The following is an 18,922-nucleotide window of genomic DNA, read 5'->3' on the forward strand; positions in this document are numbered from 1 at the left end:
GTCATTTCACTGTCCATAAAACAGGAATTCATTGCAGGAGCTATAAAAATGGTAATTTAGTAAACAGAGAGACTTGTGGGGGAGACTCGTGAGCATACAGACTAGAAAACAATTGCTGGTCTCTGCTGTCAATCTGTAGTTGAGTTTCCTCTTAAATAATATATCACCTTGGTGCTTTCTTGGATTTTATTTCAATCATTTTTACTCCCTAAAACAGCTAAATTTGAGAGAGAAATAATATTAGCAAAAAAAAAATTCATATGGGCTTTTGGTAAGTTTTTGGAACAGAAATGATCCCTCTCGCACTAGAAGAAGTGTGCCAAATATTTGCTATGAAAAGGGAGACGACTTAAAATTCAGGCTTGAACTTTTTGGTGCAAACTTAAATGGGTCCATTTCACCATAAAATGAAATACATTTCAGCAAAACCAAATCTCTTTCTGAGCAAAGATAGTCCTGTTCCAAGCAAAAGGTGGATTTGAAACATGAAAGTCAAAATGTGATATTTTTGTGTTTAATGCACCCCCCAAAAAAAACCCCTGCAAAAATTGATCAAATTTCACAGAACTACTAATTTTGAGTTTGTGGAATCAGGAAAGTGGGGGAGAGAAAAGAGATTGTGTGAAATTTCACTATGTTCTGTGGATAAAACAGTGATGGATTAAGAGCCGAAGTAGATAGTGGCCTGTTTCACCACCTTAGTATCTAGAGGTGTGCTTTAAATCTTTGCACTGTGGGAGATGGCCTGTGTAATATGTGTGGGCACATGACCCCTTCACTTGCGTCCCTCAGTTAAGTTGTCTACTGGCCAACTGACTGAAAATTGACGTGCATTGTAGACAAAACTTGCATCTACTGGTCACGATTTCAGGAAAACCACCTTTGACCCCTTCCGTGTTCTGTTCAAGGTACATTTCTCTAGGAGTCGGGCCGCTGGTATTCACCTCTGCATGGGCTGGGCCCTGCATCCCTCTCTCTCCTGAGAAGGGATTCAGGCTGCAGTGCCCTGCAATCCACTGTGATGATCCCAGCAGCACTGACCTTAGAGGGACTATTTCAGACCAGTATTTTGCTAGGATTTAACTTTCAGGCCAAACCAGACTTACTTGAATGGCTTTTTCACAGCTTGTGAGCCTGAACAGAGCAGAAGGGCACTAAAGGCTACAATTGGCATTGTCTGTGCAGAGCCTCATGGTTCCACAGATGAATACATAGCAATCCAAGGACATGAAGCATTTTTTTCTCCCTATCCAAAGCACCTACCATGAGGAAATGGGCAGCACCTGGCAAGAAAACCACACTTCATCAGTTTTACAGCCCCAATTTGGGGTATGGATCCAATTAAATTACTGCCCCCTGGGTTACTTCTCTCTGATGGATTTTCTATTCCCTATGAAACTTCTTGAACCAGCAAAACTACAAATGAGCAAAATAAGCATTCATGTTATTGGCTCAGAATCTCTAGGAGTTAGGTACAAAGAGTGACTGTTGCTGCTACTCCAAAATGAATTCACTGCTGACCCAGCATGGCATTTTTAATGCGAGGTTAAATGCAAACGTAGGTCCATCAGTGCTTTTATGAAGCATTTGCAGAGAAGAATGGCGTTGTTCCCCAAGCTTGCGACCTGAAGTGCTCATTCTGTTCAGCATTGCAGACACCCGAGACAAGGTCACTGATCAGCTAAAACAGATGGAAGCTGTAGCTACAGGACTGTACCTCCCATCCCTATTATACTGCTCCCTGCTCTCTCTTGCCTTACGCTGACTAAAACCCAGTGGGGTTGCACTGGTATGGCAGGGAACAGCATTTGACCATTATGTGCAATCTTGGCATGTTAATATTACAGTGAGAACGTCAACACTTTTTCATATCCTTACACTTGTGTTTGAAATGTATAGTCTTAACATCACATTATTTTTTCCCCATTTAATACATACCGCATGCAAAAAAAGTTACATTAAGGGTGAGATTGAGACTTTACCTCTAGTCCCGTGTGAGGGACTGTGCTGAACTCCATCAGCCCAGGGAAGGAAGTATAACTCAGGCTGTGTCTACATTGCAAAAAAGCCTTCACGGCAGTGAGACTCAGAGCCCGGCTCTACAGACTCAGGCTCACAGGGCTAATGCTACTGGGCTAAAAATATCAATATAGACCTTCCTGCTCAGGCTGGAGTCCAGAGGCTGAGATCCACCCCTCCCTCCTCCACCCAAGTGGAAACATCTACACTGCTTTTTGTATCCCTGTAGTGCAAGCTTGACCCAGAGACTGGCTCCAAGTCTTTTTTGCAGTATAAACATGCTGTCTGAAAGCTATAATTCATTCCCTATTTCCCATATTGCTGTGTAACCCACACACCTTGTAGATGTGATGCTCACTAATCCCTATATGGTCTCGGTGCCACTAGACAGGGACAGAGCACCACAACCAGGAGGTGTGTGAGTTATAGCTGTGTGGAAAGTAACTGCAGCTCATTACCATGCACCAGCTTAGCTCCACTGACCACTGTGTTTAAGGGGTAGCATCAAAGTTCTAACCATTCCCCGCCCACCCATTCCCTGACTCCCTCCAGCCCAGTGTAGCTTGCCCTCCTCTTCAAGCTTCGACTGTCAATCCACACAAGAATGAGAGAAGGGAAGTCTTAAACCTCCTTACGCCCCTGTGAGACTGTATAGGGCTAGATTATAACCAACCCATAATGTTTTAAAATGAAGCATTCAGAAGTCAGGAAATGACTAGTGACATTATTTGTACAGTCTTAACTCTGCCCTTTGCACCTATGCATTGCAATACGATTTTTTGTTACATGATTATGTACTGGGCTATATCCTCATGTCTAGCTGAGCTATGCATGGTGGAGGGCCTAGTGTGGAAAGGGAAAGGTAGCTCTAATCCATCTTTCTGCTCTAATCTTCAGTCTGATTGGGGGCTGAACCAACCTCTGGTTTAATTTAGAGCAGCCCAAGAGCTTCCATAAATTATGCCAGGTGGAGTGGTACATAGGCAGTATCGTAATTTTTGAAGACAAAAGCCACTGCCAGAGCCATTAAAAAAAAAAAGTGTAAAATATCTATTAGTGCTTGCCCTAAATCAGGGGTTCTCATACTGGGGTTTGAGACCCCTCAGGGGGTTGCGAGGTTATTACATGGGGAGTCGTGAGCTATCAGCCTCTACCCCAAACTCTGCTTTGCCTCCAGCATTTATAATGGTGTTAAATATATTAAAAAGTGTTTTTAATTTATAAGGGGGGTCACACTGAGAGGCTTGCTATGTGAAGTGATCACCAGTACAAAAATTTGAGTCACTGCCCTAAATTATTTCCTCCCCTCCTACCCTGTGCTACATAAGCAGAGGTTTCACAGTTTTCTGTGGTAGTTTTTAGTCCAGTGAATTAGTGAGCATGTTCTTCTGGGAACATTCAGCATGTCATCACTTGCAATTTGTGAGATTTTTCCACACCTGATATGAATCTTTGTTTGAAACAGTGGTGCATTCATAATCCAGAACACCAATTCCTACTGATAGCCAAGCCTTTCACAGCACTGCTGATTCATGGGGAACCACTGTCTTCATCCTCCCCAGAACTAGACGCTGCCATGCTGCATACAGTGATAGAGGATTGCATAATCCGTGTAGAGTCATTAAAGCACTTCATTTTTTTTTTTTTTTTTTTGCTGTTTTCCTTACAAGGCCAGAGAAACCTGTATGATCAGACTAATAGATATTCCATCAGCTATCAAGATGTTTCCTGGTTGCATTTCTTTACAGAAAGGTCCATACTCAACAGGTATTCAGATCCTAGCACTACAGAAAACCAGTTTCCATACCCTCTCTTTTCCCTCCACCCCAAAAAATAATGATGATTAAATTTAGTACTGGAGGGCCCTATTGGTTTTGTGGATATGGCGCAGGACTGGGACTCAGAAGATCTGGTCTAACTTCCCAGCTCTGTCACAGACATTCCTGTGGACCTTGAGCAAGTCACTTGATCTCCTGGGTAACCTTTTAAAAAGCACCTAGGTCTCATTGGACTTAAGTGAACTTTGGAATTTTTATCCTCTCACCCACTTTCCCCCATCTGTAAAATGGAGGTAGTACTTACTTTCTCCCACTCATTGTCTGACTGCAGTGCACTGCACGGTAGAAATTGCGATCCCAATTAAAGTGACCCTCTTTTTATACAGTAAAGTCCTTCTGTGAAAAGTGACTTTAAGTGTATTACAAAAAGCAATTATTTTTTCCCTTTGCCCATTGTGAAAGCCTATCTGTGCATGCAGTTTGATATTGCCTTCTAATACCATTTGTATCCTGGGCTCTGGGGAGAAAGACAGTATTTCTTGTTCCATGACGGTCAGAGCTCCACCAATAATTAAAATGAACAGTTTTCATTATGGTTCACCCATTTAGAAATCACATGTGAACCTTTACAAGATAATAGAACTTGTTTGTGATTTTTTTTTTTTTAATCAAAATAGTTTTACCAGTAAGCGCTTCTAAACTGGTATCATTGCATCCACACTGGGAGGCGGGGAGGGGAGGGGCAACCTTAACTATACTGTTTTTGTCAGTAGACAAGGCCTTAGAAGACAGTAGGGCCCACAGCCTGTGTGAGAGAGTGGCTTCCCCCCTCTGTTGTAAATCTAACCCTACAAATTATTAGCAGTCAAATCTACTTTTGCTTGAATTCCCTGTTTCAAAATATGTTTTCATTGTCACTTCTTCATCAGAGCCAGCTGATCCCATTTGTCGTTTTCTGTCTCTGACCCCTATACCAGAAACTGAGTCAGCTGCCAACTCTTTGAGGCTCACTGGCATCTCTGACAGGGAAGACTAGACACATTTCCTACCTGCTCAAATTGCAGCCATTTAAGGGCAGAATACTAAGTGAGAGTTGAATGAGGGCAAAAAAATAGGAATCATCATTTCAGTAAGCAGAGCCTCATAAGAATACCTGGTTATGGGATATATTCCTTTGTGTTTCACAGAATGCTGTTACAATTAAATGTTCTACAAAGCACAAAATCTTTTACAAGCTGTATTTGACTGAGCTGCCATAAAAGAGTGAGAAGTTGCACACAGCACACACAAGATGCAGTGTGTCATTAGTGCCAGGGAAAAACTGTACCTTACATTGACGTAAGGCTTTCTATTCTAGAGTATAATAGCACTTTGCAAATTGTGGACCAGATATTCAGATGTGGGTGTTTAAGATGCACCTGCACACCTTTTGGAGAGCTGTGGCATGTGAAATATTACATCTATATGAGATAGGAACACAGGAATTGCTAGATCAGACCAGTGATCCATCTGGCAGTTCATCCTGTCTCCGGCTATAAGCAGTACAAGAGGCTTCAAGTGAATGGTGCTGTGACTCCAGTAATGAACAGTTATGGAATATGTTTATGGCGTACCAAATCATGTACAGAATTCACCCGTCAATGAAATGGGTATATCTGGGTGGAGTATCTGAACTCTTCTGAGTGTTACTTTGTTTTTTACAATATTCTTTATTATTTGTTTTGTGGAAGTGTTAAGGAATACCATTTTCTCCCCTCTTTTCCTATACCGGAAACCTACTGACTGCTATACTTGCCTACATGCCTCCGGCTTCCATCCAGAACACACCACATGATCCATTGTTTACAGCCAAGCTCTAAGATACAACCACATTTGCTTCAATCCCTCAGACAGAGACAAACACCTATAAGATCTCTATCAAGCATTCTTAAAACTACAATGTCCACCTGCTGAAGTGAAAAAACAGATTGACAAAGCCAGAAGAGTACCCAGAAGTCACTTATTACAGGACAGGCCCAACAGAGAAAATAAAACACCACCACTAGCCGTCACCTTCAGCCCCCAACTAAAACCTCTCCAGTGCATCATCAAAGATCTAGAACCTATCCTGAAAGGTGATCCCTTACTCTCCCAGTCCTCGCTTACAGACAGCCCCCTAACCTGAAGCAAATACTCACCAGCAACCACACACCACAGAACAAAAACACTAACCCAGGAACCTATCCTTGCAACAAAGCCCGATGCCAACTCTGTCCACATATCTATTCAAGTGACATCATCATAGGACCTAACCACATCAGCCATGCCATCAGGGGTTCATTCACCTGCACATCTACCAATGTGATATATGTGCCAGCAATGCCCCCTGCCATGTACGTTGACCAGACCAGACAGTCTCTACGCAAAAGAATAAATGGACACAAATCTGACATCAGGAATCATAACATTCAAAAACCAGTAGGAGAACACTTCAACCTTTGTGGTCACTCAGTTACAGACTTAAAGATGGCCATCTTGCAACAGAAAAGCTTCAAAATCAGACTCCAACGAGAAACTGCTGAACTTGAATTAATATGCAAACTGGATACCATCAATTTAGGCTTGAATAGAGGCTGGCAATGGCTGAGCCATGACACACATTGAATCTGTTTCCCCATGTTAAGTATCCTCACACCTTCTTGTCAAACTTTCTGAAATGGGCCATCTTGATTATCGCTGCAAAAGTGTTTTTTTTTTTTTGTTTTTTTTTCCCTCCTACTGATAATTGCTCATCTTAATTAATTAGCCTCTTAGAGTTGGTAGGGTAACTCCCACCTTTTCATGTTATCTATATGTGTGTATATATATCTCCTTACTATATGTTCCATTCTATGCATCTGATAAAGTGGGCTATAGCCCACGAAAGCTTATGCTCAAATTTTTTAGTCTCTGAGAGTATGTCTACACTACAAAATTACTCTGATTTTACAGAAGTTGATTTTTGGGAGCAGATTGTATAAAGTCGAGTGCATGTGTCCATACTAAGCACATTAATTTGACAGTGTGCGTCCATAGTACCGTGGCAAGTGTTGACATTCTGAGCGGTGCACTGTGGGTAGCTATCCCACAGTTCCTGCAGTCCCTGCTGCCCGTTAGAATTCTGGGTTGAGCTCCCAATGCCTGATGGGGCCAAAAATTTGTCACGGGTGGTTATGGGTAAATGTAGTCAGTGAATCCTCCCTCTGTGAAAGCGACCCCAGACAATCATTTCACACCCTTTTCCCTGGATTGCCCGAGCAGACGCCATAGCACAGTAAACATGGAGGCCGTTCAGCTCACCACAGCAGTTAGGAGCATTGTAAACACCTCGCACATTATCGTGCAGTTTATGCAGAACAAGAAGCTGAAAAACCAGGCAAGGAGGCGACGGCAGCATAGTGATGAGGACATGGACAGAGACTTCTCTCAAAGCGTGGGCCCAGGCAGTGTGGAAATCATGGTGTTACTGGGGCTGATTCTGGGCCCGGGAAACAAGCACAGACTGGTGAGACCACATAGTGTTGCAGGTCTGGGATGATTCCCAGTGGCTTCAAAACTTTCGCATGTGTAAGGGCAGTGTCATGGAACTTTGGACTTGCTTTCCCCTGCCCTGAACCACAAGAATACCAAGATGAGAGCAGCCCTCACAATTCACAAGCGAGTGGCGATAGCCTTCTGGAAGCTTGCAATGCCAGACAGCTACCGGTCAGTTAGGAATCAATTTGGAGTGGGCAAATCTACTGTGGGGGCTGCTGTGATCCAAGTAGCCCAGGCAGTCAAAGAGCTGCTGCTATCAAGGGTAGTTACTCTGGGAAATGTGCAGGTCAAAGTGGATAGCTTTGCTGCAGTGGGATTCCCTGACTGTGGTGGGGCAATAGACGGAACCCATACCCCTGTCTTGGGACCAGACCACCAAGGCAGTGAGTACATAAACTGCAAGGGGTACTTTTCAATGGTGCTGCAAGCACTGGTGGATCACAAGGGACACTTCACCAAAATCAACGCGGGATGGCTGAAAAAGGTTCATGACACTCACATCTTCAGGAACTCTGGTCTGTTTAAATGGCTACAGGAAGGGATTTATTTCCTAGACCAGAAAATAACTGTTGGGGATGTTGAAATGCCTATAGTTATCCTTGAGGACCCAGTCTACCCTGTAATGCCCTGGCTCGTGAAGCCGTACACAGGCACCCTGGACAGTAGTCAGGAGTTGTTCAACTATAGGCTGAGCAAGTGCAGAATGGTGGTAGAATGTGCATTTGGACATTTGAAGGGTTGCTGGCGCAGTTTACTGACTTGCTCAGACCTCAGCAAAAGCAAAATTCCCATTGTTATTGCTGCTTGCTGTGTGCTCCACGATCTCTGTGAGAGTAAGGGGGAGACATTTATGGTGGGGTGGGAGGTTGAGGCAAATCGCCTGGCTGCTGATTACGCGCAGCAAGACACCAGGGCAATTAGAAGAGCACATCAGGAAGCATTGCACATCAGAGAAGCTTTGAAAACCAGTTTGATGACTGGCCAGGGTACCGTGTGACAGTTCTAGTTGTTACTCCTTGACGAAAACCCGCCTCCTGTGTTGACTCTAATTCCCTGTAAGCCAGCTGCCCTCCCCTCTTCAATCACATCTTGGAAATAAAGTCACTATCGTTTAAAAATCATGTATTCATTATTAATTGATTATAAAAATAGGGAGGTAACTTACAAGGTAGCCCAGGTGGGGTGTGGGAGGAGGGGAGTAAGGAAGGAAAAGGCCACTTCGGAACTTGTTGAATGACAGCCTTCTGTCCATTGGAGTGGAGTGGTTGGGTGCCCAGAGCCTCCCCAGCCCTGCCCTGCGTTCTTGGGTGTCTGGATGGCTGTGGAACATGGGGAGGAGGGAGGGCAGTTAAACAGGGGCTGCAGTGGCAGTCTCTGCAGCTGACGTTCCTGAACCCCCACCAGACGCTGCATTATGTCTGTTTGTTCCCACAGTAGCCCCAGCATTGCATCCTGCCTCCTCTGATCTTCTTGCCACCACCTCTCCTCACATTCACTGGCCGCTTTCCTGTCCTGTGCTATTGTGTCCCTCCACCCTTTCTGCTGAGCTCTTTCAGTGCGGGACGCCTGCATGAGCTCAGAGAACATTTCATCGCGCATGCGTTTTTTTCACCGCCTTATCTGAGATAGTCTTTGGGATGGAGGAGGGAGGCTTGAAACATTTGCAGCTGTGGGAGGAAAAAAAGAGAGAGAAGTATTTAACAAGATACATTTTACAGAACAATGGTTATACTCTTTCACAGTGAACAACACTATTCACATTACATAGCACATGTGATTTCGGTACAAGGTCATTTTTTGCATCTTATATTGAGTGCCTGCAGCTTTGGTGTTTAGACATCAAACACCCCGGGGAACAAAATTTGGCTTGCAGGCAGCCATGGTAAGCCATAGTCTTTCGGCTTCTGCAACCTTCATAACAGCAGCGCCCCTCCTTTCCCATACCAAGCAAAGCCCGTTGAGTTGTCCATTTAAGTTTTCGTGTTAACGTGCAGCAGCAGAAACCAAACTAACCCCCCCCACACCCTTTTCTCTGGGATGATCGCTTTAACCCTCCCACCACCACACCGCGTGGCTGGTATCAGGGAAGATCCCTGCTAGCCAAACGCAAACAACTCAGCCCCAATGCCCCTCCTCCACCGTTTGGCTAACTGCGGGGAGGATTTCTTTTCAGCCACAGGCAAATAGCCCAGTAGGAACGGACACCTATGAATGTCCCCTTAATTAAATTCCCATATTTCAATCAGGTTACCATGAACGATATCACTCTCCTGAGGATAACACAGAGAGATAAAGAATGTATGTTGCTTGAATGCCAGCAAACACCGGGACCATACGCTGCCAGACTTCGTCATGCAATGGTATCAGATTATTTGCTATTAGCATGGCGTGGTCAAGTGTCCTGCCATGGAGGACGGAATAAGGCTGCTCTCCCCAGAAACCTTCTGCAAAGGCTCTTAGAGTGCCTCCAGGAGAGCTTCATGGAGATGTCCCTGGAGGATTTCCGCTCCATCCCTGGACATGTTAACAGACTTTTCCAGTAGCTGTACTTGCCGCGAACGCATCCCAAGTCCTCAGGGCAAATTAATTTTTAAAAAATGCTTGCTTTTAAACCATGTTTCATATTACAAAGGTACACTCACTAGAGGTCCCTTCCATGGCTTCATTGTCTGGGATACTGCCTTGGGAGGGTAATTCTGTCAGGCTGAGAAAAAGGTCCTGGCTGTTGGGGAGACCGGTGTGCTGTGTGCTCTCCTCAACCTTGTCATCATCGTCCTCCTCATCTTCCCCATCCTCAAATTCCTCAGGCATGGTGACTGAGAGTACCCCATCATTGGAGTCCACGAACGGGGGGGGGGTAGTGGTGGCGGCCCCCCTTAGAATTGCATGCAGCTCAGCGTAGAAGCAGCATATCTGCGTCTCTGTCCCAGAGCGTCCATTTGATTCTTTGGCTTTCTGGTATGCTTGTCTCAGCTCCTTAAGTTTCACGTTGCACTGTGTTGAGTCCCTGTTGTGGCCTCTGTCCATCATGGCCTTGGAGATTTTTTTCAAATGTTTGGCATTCTGTCTTTTGGAACGGAGTTCTGATAGCACGGATTCGTCTCCCCATACAATCCTCAACCCACCCGTTCATACCAGTTCCTTAAGTTGTTGTTCTGTACCTTCCTTGTCTTCATTTTGGATACTGGTATTCCAGGTACTGGTCCATGAAGATAGGTCCCTATACTTTCCCATGTCTTGTTTTGATTACTACATTTCAAGTGTTGATGAGCCATGAAAGCACTCCCTAACTGAGCTTGGTACAAAGTATTCATGCATCTTTGCTTTGACAAGTTTCCTATTTTCTAATGCTAAAGCTAACATCAGCTTTGCAAAGTATTGTGGGATATTTGATACGGATTAATTGATTTGTGGGAAGGGCATAATCTGTTAAATTAACATAATTCCCCCCCCATATATATATAAACACGTATATCATATTACTGCCCTGCACATAGTATCAATCAATATGGTATATATTACACCTAACATATATGTATTGGCTAACAAGGTTCAGCTTCTAGATCTTCCTGACTTGTCTGCAGATGTTTCTTAAAATTGGGGTATCTCGTTAGTAGGGAAAATTATAAATGCATGAAATCAAACTTGTCCATTTCTGTGCTCTGATGTTGTTTAGAGTTATATCCCATATCATTTTAAAAGATCCACTGTGTTTCTGAGTGCAAAGAACACAAGCATTTTTCAGGCTGACAGGCAAGTGAAAGCTTAGGAGGATACAGGCATTTGTATGCTCAGGGGAAAATGACACATTTTTCTACAGATGGGTTTTTCCTCTGTACCTGTAAGAGCTGACAGATGATGATCAAAGGATCCTCAGTACCAAATCTTAAATTCCCTGCACTTACCTCCAGTAATGAATTATTTTTGTGTCAGGTGCAAGTGAGCTGCGTGGCAGAGTCTTTTTCCCAGATTTGGAGTCCACCAGGTTGATGAAGAGCTATTTAAGCTAAAGGACAATTTTGGCACAGGAACAAATAATCATGAGCAAATTTAGGCTGGTTAGAAGAAGGGTTCTTTCTAGGTGTTGGTGCAGTGCCTAGACAGTGGGATTTTGATCTTCTAGACACGAGCGTAGTACAAATAATAAGATGAAAATATTGTCAGACAAAGGGGATCCCTTTAAGCCTCCCCAGTCCTTTCAAGACCCTCCCTTTTCTATTTTCCTTCTTGGGAGGGATCTTTTGTGGATTAATTAAAGTTACTAATTGTAAATCATTTTTTAAATCAATGCCAATGCAAGGACTGGTTTCTAAATTGCTCACTACATTATTTCATGTTTATTTGCATGGCTCCTCACTTCCCATAGTATCTGAGTGCTTTACGATCTTTAATGTGTTTATCCTGACTCCATCCCTGTTGGGTAGGTTACTAAGTCACAGAAAGACTAAGTGATTTTCCCAAGGTGACACAGGAAATCAGTGGCAGGCCAGGGAATTGAACCTGGCTTTCTCAAGTCCCAGGCTAATATCCAAACCACTGGACCATCCTTCCCTGAAAGACATGTTCATGTAGAGCAACATAACATCTGTGGTTGCGGTGACACTTTCCTTTTTGGGTCAGCAGTCACAATTTTCCAAGCGGGAACTAGTCAGCAACTTCATTGCCAATCCCAACCCTAGTAATTGCTGTTGTGGAAAATGGAAGGAGTTGTGTCTAAAAGGGTATGATGAAGAAAAAGTTATTAGAGAACTCAATAGACAATATAAAAACTCAACCACAAACTAGAAATGGTGGATGAAACTAAAGCTCTTGTGCTTTTCCCCCCTCTGTGTTCAAGGTTTTGCTCTGTATCACATACACCTCCACATTTGACCTGAATGGAAGTTCAGTGCTAAAGATTGCTGAGGTGAGTGCCCTCTACCCCCACTAACATTGCTTGTTTTTCTTGACCTATTGCCACTAACTAGAATGTGTTTTCTATACATAGACTGGGATTGATTTCATCAAAACAATTGCAGTTATTCTTAATGATTGATATTACCCTTGTTACCGTTTATTAGTCAACATGATTAGCAACCACAGTGCTGACAGCTGTAGAAATGCATTGGAAGATGCACCTTCTGCTCATGGAAATTCTTCTTAGTGGCTGCTGTGTATTACAGTATTGTCTGTGTTTAAAACTTTGCATGTTTTGCTTTGCCTTGAACAGTAATAACATTTTCTCTTTCAATTTTACAACAACATGTGGAGCCAAATTCATCTCTGGTGAAACTCCACCAAAGTTAATACAGTTACATCAAAGATGAGATTGACCTATAATATGCATTGTTAGTGTGCCCCTTATTCCTGATGCATCCAAGAAAACGAATTATTACATCCCTAGATTTATTACGTTGTCCCACTGGCATTAATAAGTCTTTCTTTGTCCTCATTACATTTGTCTGGATTAAACTGTAAAAAGGGCTTTGGCAGCTGGAAAATGCAGCTGCCAACAGCAGATCTGTTTATAAGTGAGCATTTTCAGACAAGTGCTCTATTTAGTTGCACAGTGAGTTTCAAGCAGTGAGCCTCTCATGTAGCCAGGAAGGAAGAAATGCATAGAAATACTCAGTCCTAATGCATGGCAGGCGCTGCTGTGTATATAATATACAATTATATTGAATTACACTGCATAGGATTGAGGGGAATGTATACACACTTAACATCAGTGTTTAATACAGCAATGAAAAGATTTGTATGAAAATCCTTGTAAACCCCATGACTTAACACCCCTCTGCTTTTACAACACTTATTAGCTGTTCTTTTCAGTAGTGGGGAATAATAATTATTTATTTATTTATTTATTTATTTTATTTCTGCATTGAAAATTAGAGATGGAGATATCAGTTTGTGTTCTGCTATTATTTAAAAGACAGCTTGGGAAGTTACAAGTGAAATTAGTGAGCAGAGAAAGAAAATGACTAACAATTGCGAATCAATGTCAGTTTTTCCTTGGTGCATGAAGAAAAGAAAACCTGATGGAAGTGCTTAGCTTTACCTGGCAGTGGTAGCGTTTTATAAATCTGGGGATGAAATTGATCCTGCATCACCCTGTTGCTACCTAGGGGGAAAAGGCATGGTAACTAAGAAAACTAGCTGTTTTACCATGGTAACTTAACTGCTAAAATGTCGCTAATTGACTTTGCAGGCAGACGGATACAAAAATAGTCTCCATACAAAATGTTAAAACTCTCTAAGACAGTCCTAAAAACGTGCCATGTGCAGAATATGTGATAGTACTAATTTCGGATGACCTGTGTAATTCATGGTTTCATCCCCTTGAATAATGTTAGGAAATCCAAACTCATGAAGAGTAACTTCTGTTTTCATGGGGGCTCTGTAGGAGCCTCACTACTTGGGGCTGTAGCAAAGATGTACTGGATCAGCAGCACTACCTCCTCTCTGCCCAGGCAGCCCTCTTTCTCAGGCTGTGCTAAACCCCTGTTGCCCCAATCCCTCATACAGAGGCAAACTTATGGCTCCTTTACATGGCTGCAGCCTCTCTTTGGCAGACTTTCTTCCACTGTGGCGGGCAGAAGCTGGTGAAAATGGAAGTGAATCTAGCCCAATGTATCCGTGAACTGTAGATCGAGAGATACAGTAAGATGCAATACACATTGGAAAAAGGGGCTAATAGCTCCAGTATTTCAACCTTTGAGCTGCTACTTCAGATAGTGGAAATCAATTGTCAGTGCTGCATGTTCTTTGTTCCCTGGGGATGTCCCCAAGACTGTGAGCGTTATCTGAAGTCATATTTTCTATTTCTGCTGTGCATTTTCAGATGACGATATGCAAATGACACATGACTTTTTCTCTTTAAAACACCCTGATAAACGCCAGCTTTGTTTCATGTTAAGCATTGGATCCTGCCATTGGTTTGTGGCTCTGCCATATCCTCACTCTTAAAAGGCCATGTCTACCTTTAAAACTTTGCCGGCATAGTAAAGTCAATTAGGAGTATGATTTTTTTTTTTTTTTTTTAATCAGCAAAAGCTGAGTGTAGATGAAACTACATTGGACAAAAAAACATTCTTTTGCTGGGTTAGCGCAGTTTGTTCAGGGAATCAGTATCAGCTATTCCAGCAAAAACCAGTATCCGCTCTAACTAAGTTAGGAGTGTTTGCTGGTGTACCTATACCTAAAAGCACCTATAGGCACCTTTTGGCTTTGTGATTCTGGCCCATAGATATTACAAAGGCTTTAACATTTGAAATCTGAGGACTCGGTTCTCCCCTGCATCTGAACTCTTCCCATGCTGGGGTGGTAGCCAGTGGGGTGATTCAGCACTGGCCTGCCCCCAGCATCAGCTGCTCAAACTTATTCCAGTGGAGAATTGGCATAGTTCTTTTCTGCCATGTGCCTGTTCTTCCTTCCTTCCCTGATGTGTCCCATAGTAGGGTTGACATGGTGCCTAGAGTAAGCTCTTCTGTCTCTGCTCATCTCTTGCCAGTGGGGGTTCCCCTCCAATAGGAATTATCTTCTGGCAAGTTACAGCTACAAGCTGGCCACTTTGCGCCACCTAATCAGTCCATAATGGAGGTACCCCACATTAGTGGATACATCTGAGCATTTTGGCCTTAACCTCAGCCTCAGTTTCCCCATATTCAATGAGCATTATGGCCCCCAGATTAGAGTTCTGTGAAGGGTAAGGAGATAATATTTGTGAAGCACTCTGACCATGAAGAGTGTTGTATAAATGGTTTAAATATTACTAGTGTTGAACCTACAGTCTACCTAGCTATATACATTCCTAACTACATACAATATACCTTTAATGTTGGTCAGGCCCCTGCATGAAAAGTTATTTCGTGCTTTGTGACTTATTTATCTTCTTTTATCTATTCCCACCTTTGTTTTTGGAGATTGTTTTGTTTAATCCATTGTATTGCTTTGTCTAATCCTTTGTGTTTTGCTTTCTTAGCTGTGTTTTGCATGTCACAAAGCTGGAAGCCCCCAAATGCATGAAATGATCAAAGTGTCCATTGCACACCTCTTCAGTGCCCTGTGCTCTCGCATTTTTACTGGTGCATCCCCACCAATGACATTTCACAAGGTATCATGCTTGGCTTGCGAGACTGGAGCTCAGCTGAGCAACAGTGCTGCACGTTAACACACAAGGGGCGGGGGGAGAAAAAAGGGGAAATCGATCCTGCTCTTTCCAGAAAGTCAGCCTGCCTTTAAATTCAGTCTTTCCACAGTTCTCTAAGTAAGTTGAATTAGATAAGAATATTACTATTCAAACCCTTGCAGCACACAGAGTTCCTATGAATGATTCGGCCTCAGCAACGTCTGATAGGATTTTGTATTCCTTGCCCACTGGAATTCTTGTGTGATATACGATGGCAACCTCTGTTCCAAGTCTCCTTTTGAAAATGGCAGAAGAGTAAGGATTTTCTTGTGCTGTCAGAGAAGCATAAAGAGAAAATCACACTGGCTCAGCAAGATAGAGCATTACGCTATCTGTAAACTGAGGCATTTCATATGTATTTCCTTAGGCCTCAGTCCTGTAATGGATCTGGATTGGCAGATCCCTGCTCCTCATTGAAGCCAATGAGGTGATGGGCAGTTCCAGGGTCTGTTCATATAGGTCTGACTGCAGGATTAGAATGTACACTGTTCAGTGTAGGAATTCTGTATTTGTTTAGTTGGTTTTCTTGTCGTGAAGCACTGTGCACTATATAAATAACAGTAGTGACAGCTGCATGGCACCTTTACACATTTAAGATAAAAAGCTTTAATCTGCATTGACAGTCTGTGCAGTGTGAGACCTCAGGCATCTTTGGAATCTTCCTCACACATCTACTAATTAAGATCATGCTGAATGAAATTGCTCGCTTACCTTAGGAAATATAACGCTCTCAAAGGTCAACAGATGCCCCAAAAGCCAAGATGAACTGTAGGTTCTGTCCATTATCTGATGCCAATACCTTCAGCTTTAACAGGTTTTAATGTATGGTTAAAATGGGGACACATGCAAACCCAGGAAAGGAAACATTAATTTTGTCTTTATCTTGCCTCTGTCACATAAGAGGCACAAAATATCACATGCTACATATAATGTTCTCATAATGCTACTCTGGGACATAACGGAGTGACTGGGATGAGAATGGTGCAAGAGGTATAGTTCAGATTATTCCAGTGTGTGGCATTTTGGCTCTCACAATTTGCACTAATCAAGCATATTATATTTCTAACCAAGGAATTCAGTCATGCTTTACTGTGCCCAAAATTTAGCCATGAGGCAGAAATCCTAAAAGCATTAGCACCTCTCACATCTGCTGGATATGTCTGCTGAAAGGAGCAGAGATGATAAATTCCAAGGGATTCTGGGATCTGGTCTTATTCTGCATTCTGTTACATTAAAAGTAAAGCACAAGGACAGCAGTTTCCTTTTAACCTTACTGCCTGTCTTTCTCCCGCAGAACTTAATGGCAAAGCTCCCTTTGATTTCAGTAGGAGTTGGATCAGGCTCTTGATTCTGTTACTGTGTACATATCGGCATTGATTAGTCCAAATAATGAGCTAACCACCTTTAAATTTTCATTTTACAAGCTGGACTTCCTCCTCATTAGGGAAATATAAGTATCTAAAACAAGAAAATGTTTTTATTCCATCTATGCTCCTATACTTTGAACAAGGACAACCAGTTTAATTCAAATTTTGTTTGAAAAGATGTCTGTACAGAATATATCAGCTGTATATTTATCTGCGTACACACAGCATATTCAGTGTTGTTCCTTTTCTCCCTATGACTGGAGGGATATTAACAGGCCACTTCATCTTGAAATACATTTTAACTACTTATGCTAAACAATCTGTTCCATCTTGTATTTAGCTGAGACACACTGAATACATTTCCCAGACTTGAAGAAGAGCTCTGTGTAAGCTTGATAGCTTGCCTGTCTCACCAACAGAAGTTGGTCCAATAAAAGATATTACCTCACACACCTTGTGTCTCTCTACATATAGCATATGTGGAATGTATGTATTCATTGCTAGGATGACTTTACAGAGGCATTATAACCCTTCAGAGATGACTGTATGATAGAAATACTGACACATCTGAATGAGCGCACCCTGAAGAGTACAACAAGTAGTGTTACAAACCCATTTACAGAAAGGCTGACTGAACTTGTATGAATAACTTCACAGCCATAGACAGAATCACAGATTTCAACATATGCCAAAGTGAGTGGAGTTGCTCCTTTGGATCACAATTTATTAATAAGTTTGTGTTAAACAGTCTGATTCCAATCTCATGATATAGATTACAGGAGGCACTGTTTACCTCATAGCTCAAACCAGAGGCCACTGCATCAAAAATGACAATACAGTAATTACAAACTCTACCAGATTTCTTTTAAAAGGTGTTTATCTCAAGAAAAGGGCATTGTAGTGGGCATAATACCATATCCTCAGCATTCCATTGCATGTTGATGACTATCTGCAAAACATTTGTCTTTGGACAGAGTCCAAGAATGGAAAAATTCCCTAAATATAGAAGTGTAGTAAGAATGGAAACTCTGATGCAACATGAACTGTAGCAGTCACTATCACTCTCACTATAATAAAACTAAATAGATACAATATTTTCCACTTATAGGCACCGAAAGGCTATTGGACACTGTAATAAACATAAATTAAAACCATGATTTACAATGAACAATCAAGATGCCTAGTTGCATCCTAGTAGCAGAAGCTGTCTGAAAATCCCCATCATATTTCTCATACAAAAAACCCACACAAATAACAATTTACGCAAATAACCTAAAAGAAACAAAAACCTTTTTGAGCTCATATGAGAGGATGATACTGCTTATGTACTAAGGGCAGAATTCCAGAGTAATGGTCTCTGTAGGTTCATTTGATCCCTGTTGATGTCATGAATACATCACTGGAATTAAACAATAGGGCTAATATTTGAAAACAACATCCAAAGCACAAGCAACTGGCTCGGCATCAAAGTTTGACAGGATGGGGAGTGGTTGCCACTTCAGAAACTTGCATGCTGCTTTTAAACTATATTGTTTTTTGGCTATCTGCATGGCTGAAAAAATTTCTAACACTAGGCACTAGTAAATCTGGCTGACTTTCTGCATAAAGAGAGCTTCACTTCCTCCCAAGATGGTCTACAGTTAAATGGTTGTTTATATCTATGTGCTGCTATCTTGTTTCCTCACCAGGTTTGCATTGAGACATATGTATCTAGCTGTCACCAGCGGAGTATTAACACCGCTGTGCGGGCAACCCTCAGCCAAATGTTGAGTGACTTGACTTTACAGTTACGACAAAAGCAAGAGAATACGGTGAGCCTTCCGGCATCAACAGATGGTTCAGTATTCCATGGCTGTGTCCTTTTTGTGTGTCTGCATGCAGTGTTCTGTGGCTGGGTGCTGTGCCTTCTGGCCTTATTTGAGCGTTCCAGCATCAGTCCTGTTTAAAACGGCCTCCTTCTGGGGCTAACAAATGCCTAACAAATCCTTCAACAGAAGCAACTCTTCCCTTCCAGCAGACAAGCTCTACGTTTTGAT

General features: G+C 42.5%; 1 protein-coding gene across 1 annotated transcript in view; it reads left to right on the forward strand.

Moving 5' to 3' along the window:
• Positions 1-18,922, forward strand: part of ARFGEF3 (ARFGEF family member 3) — a 130,631-nt gene that overhangs the window by 56,605 nt on the left and 55,104 nt on the right. The window contains exons 5-6 of the mRNA XM_032769946.2: positions 12,190-12,258; positions 18,575-18,697. Of these exons, the coding sequence (XP_032625837.1) occupies positions 12,190-12,258; positions 18,575-18,697 (192 nt within the window). The remainder of the gene's footprint in view (positions 1-12,189; positions 12,259-18,574; positions 18,698-18,922) is intronic.

This window comes from Chelonoidis abingdonii, chromosome 3 (genome assembly GCF_003597395.2).
Source record: "Chelonoidis abingdonii isolate Lonesome George chromosome 3, CheloAbing_2.0, whole genome shotgun sequence".
Taxonomy (NCBI): domain Eukaryota; kingdom Metazoa; phylum Chordata; order Testudines; family Testudinidae; genus Chelonoidis; species Chelonoidis abingdonii.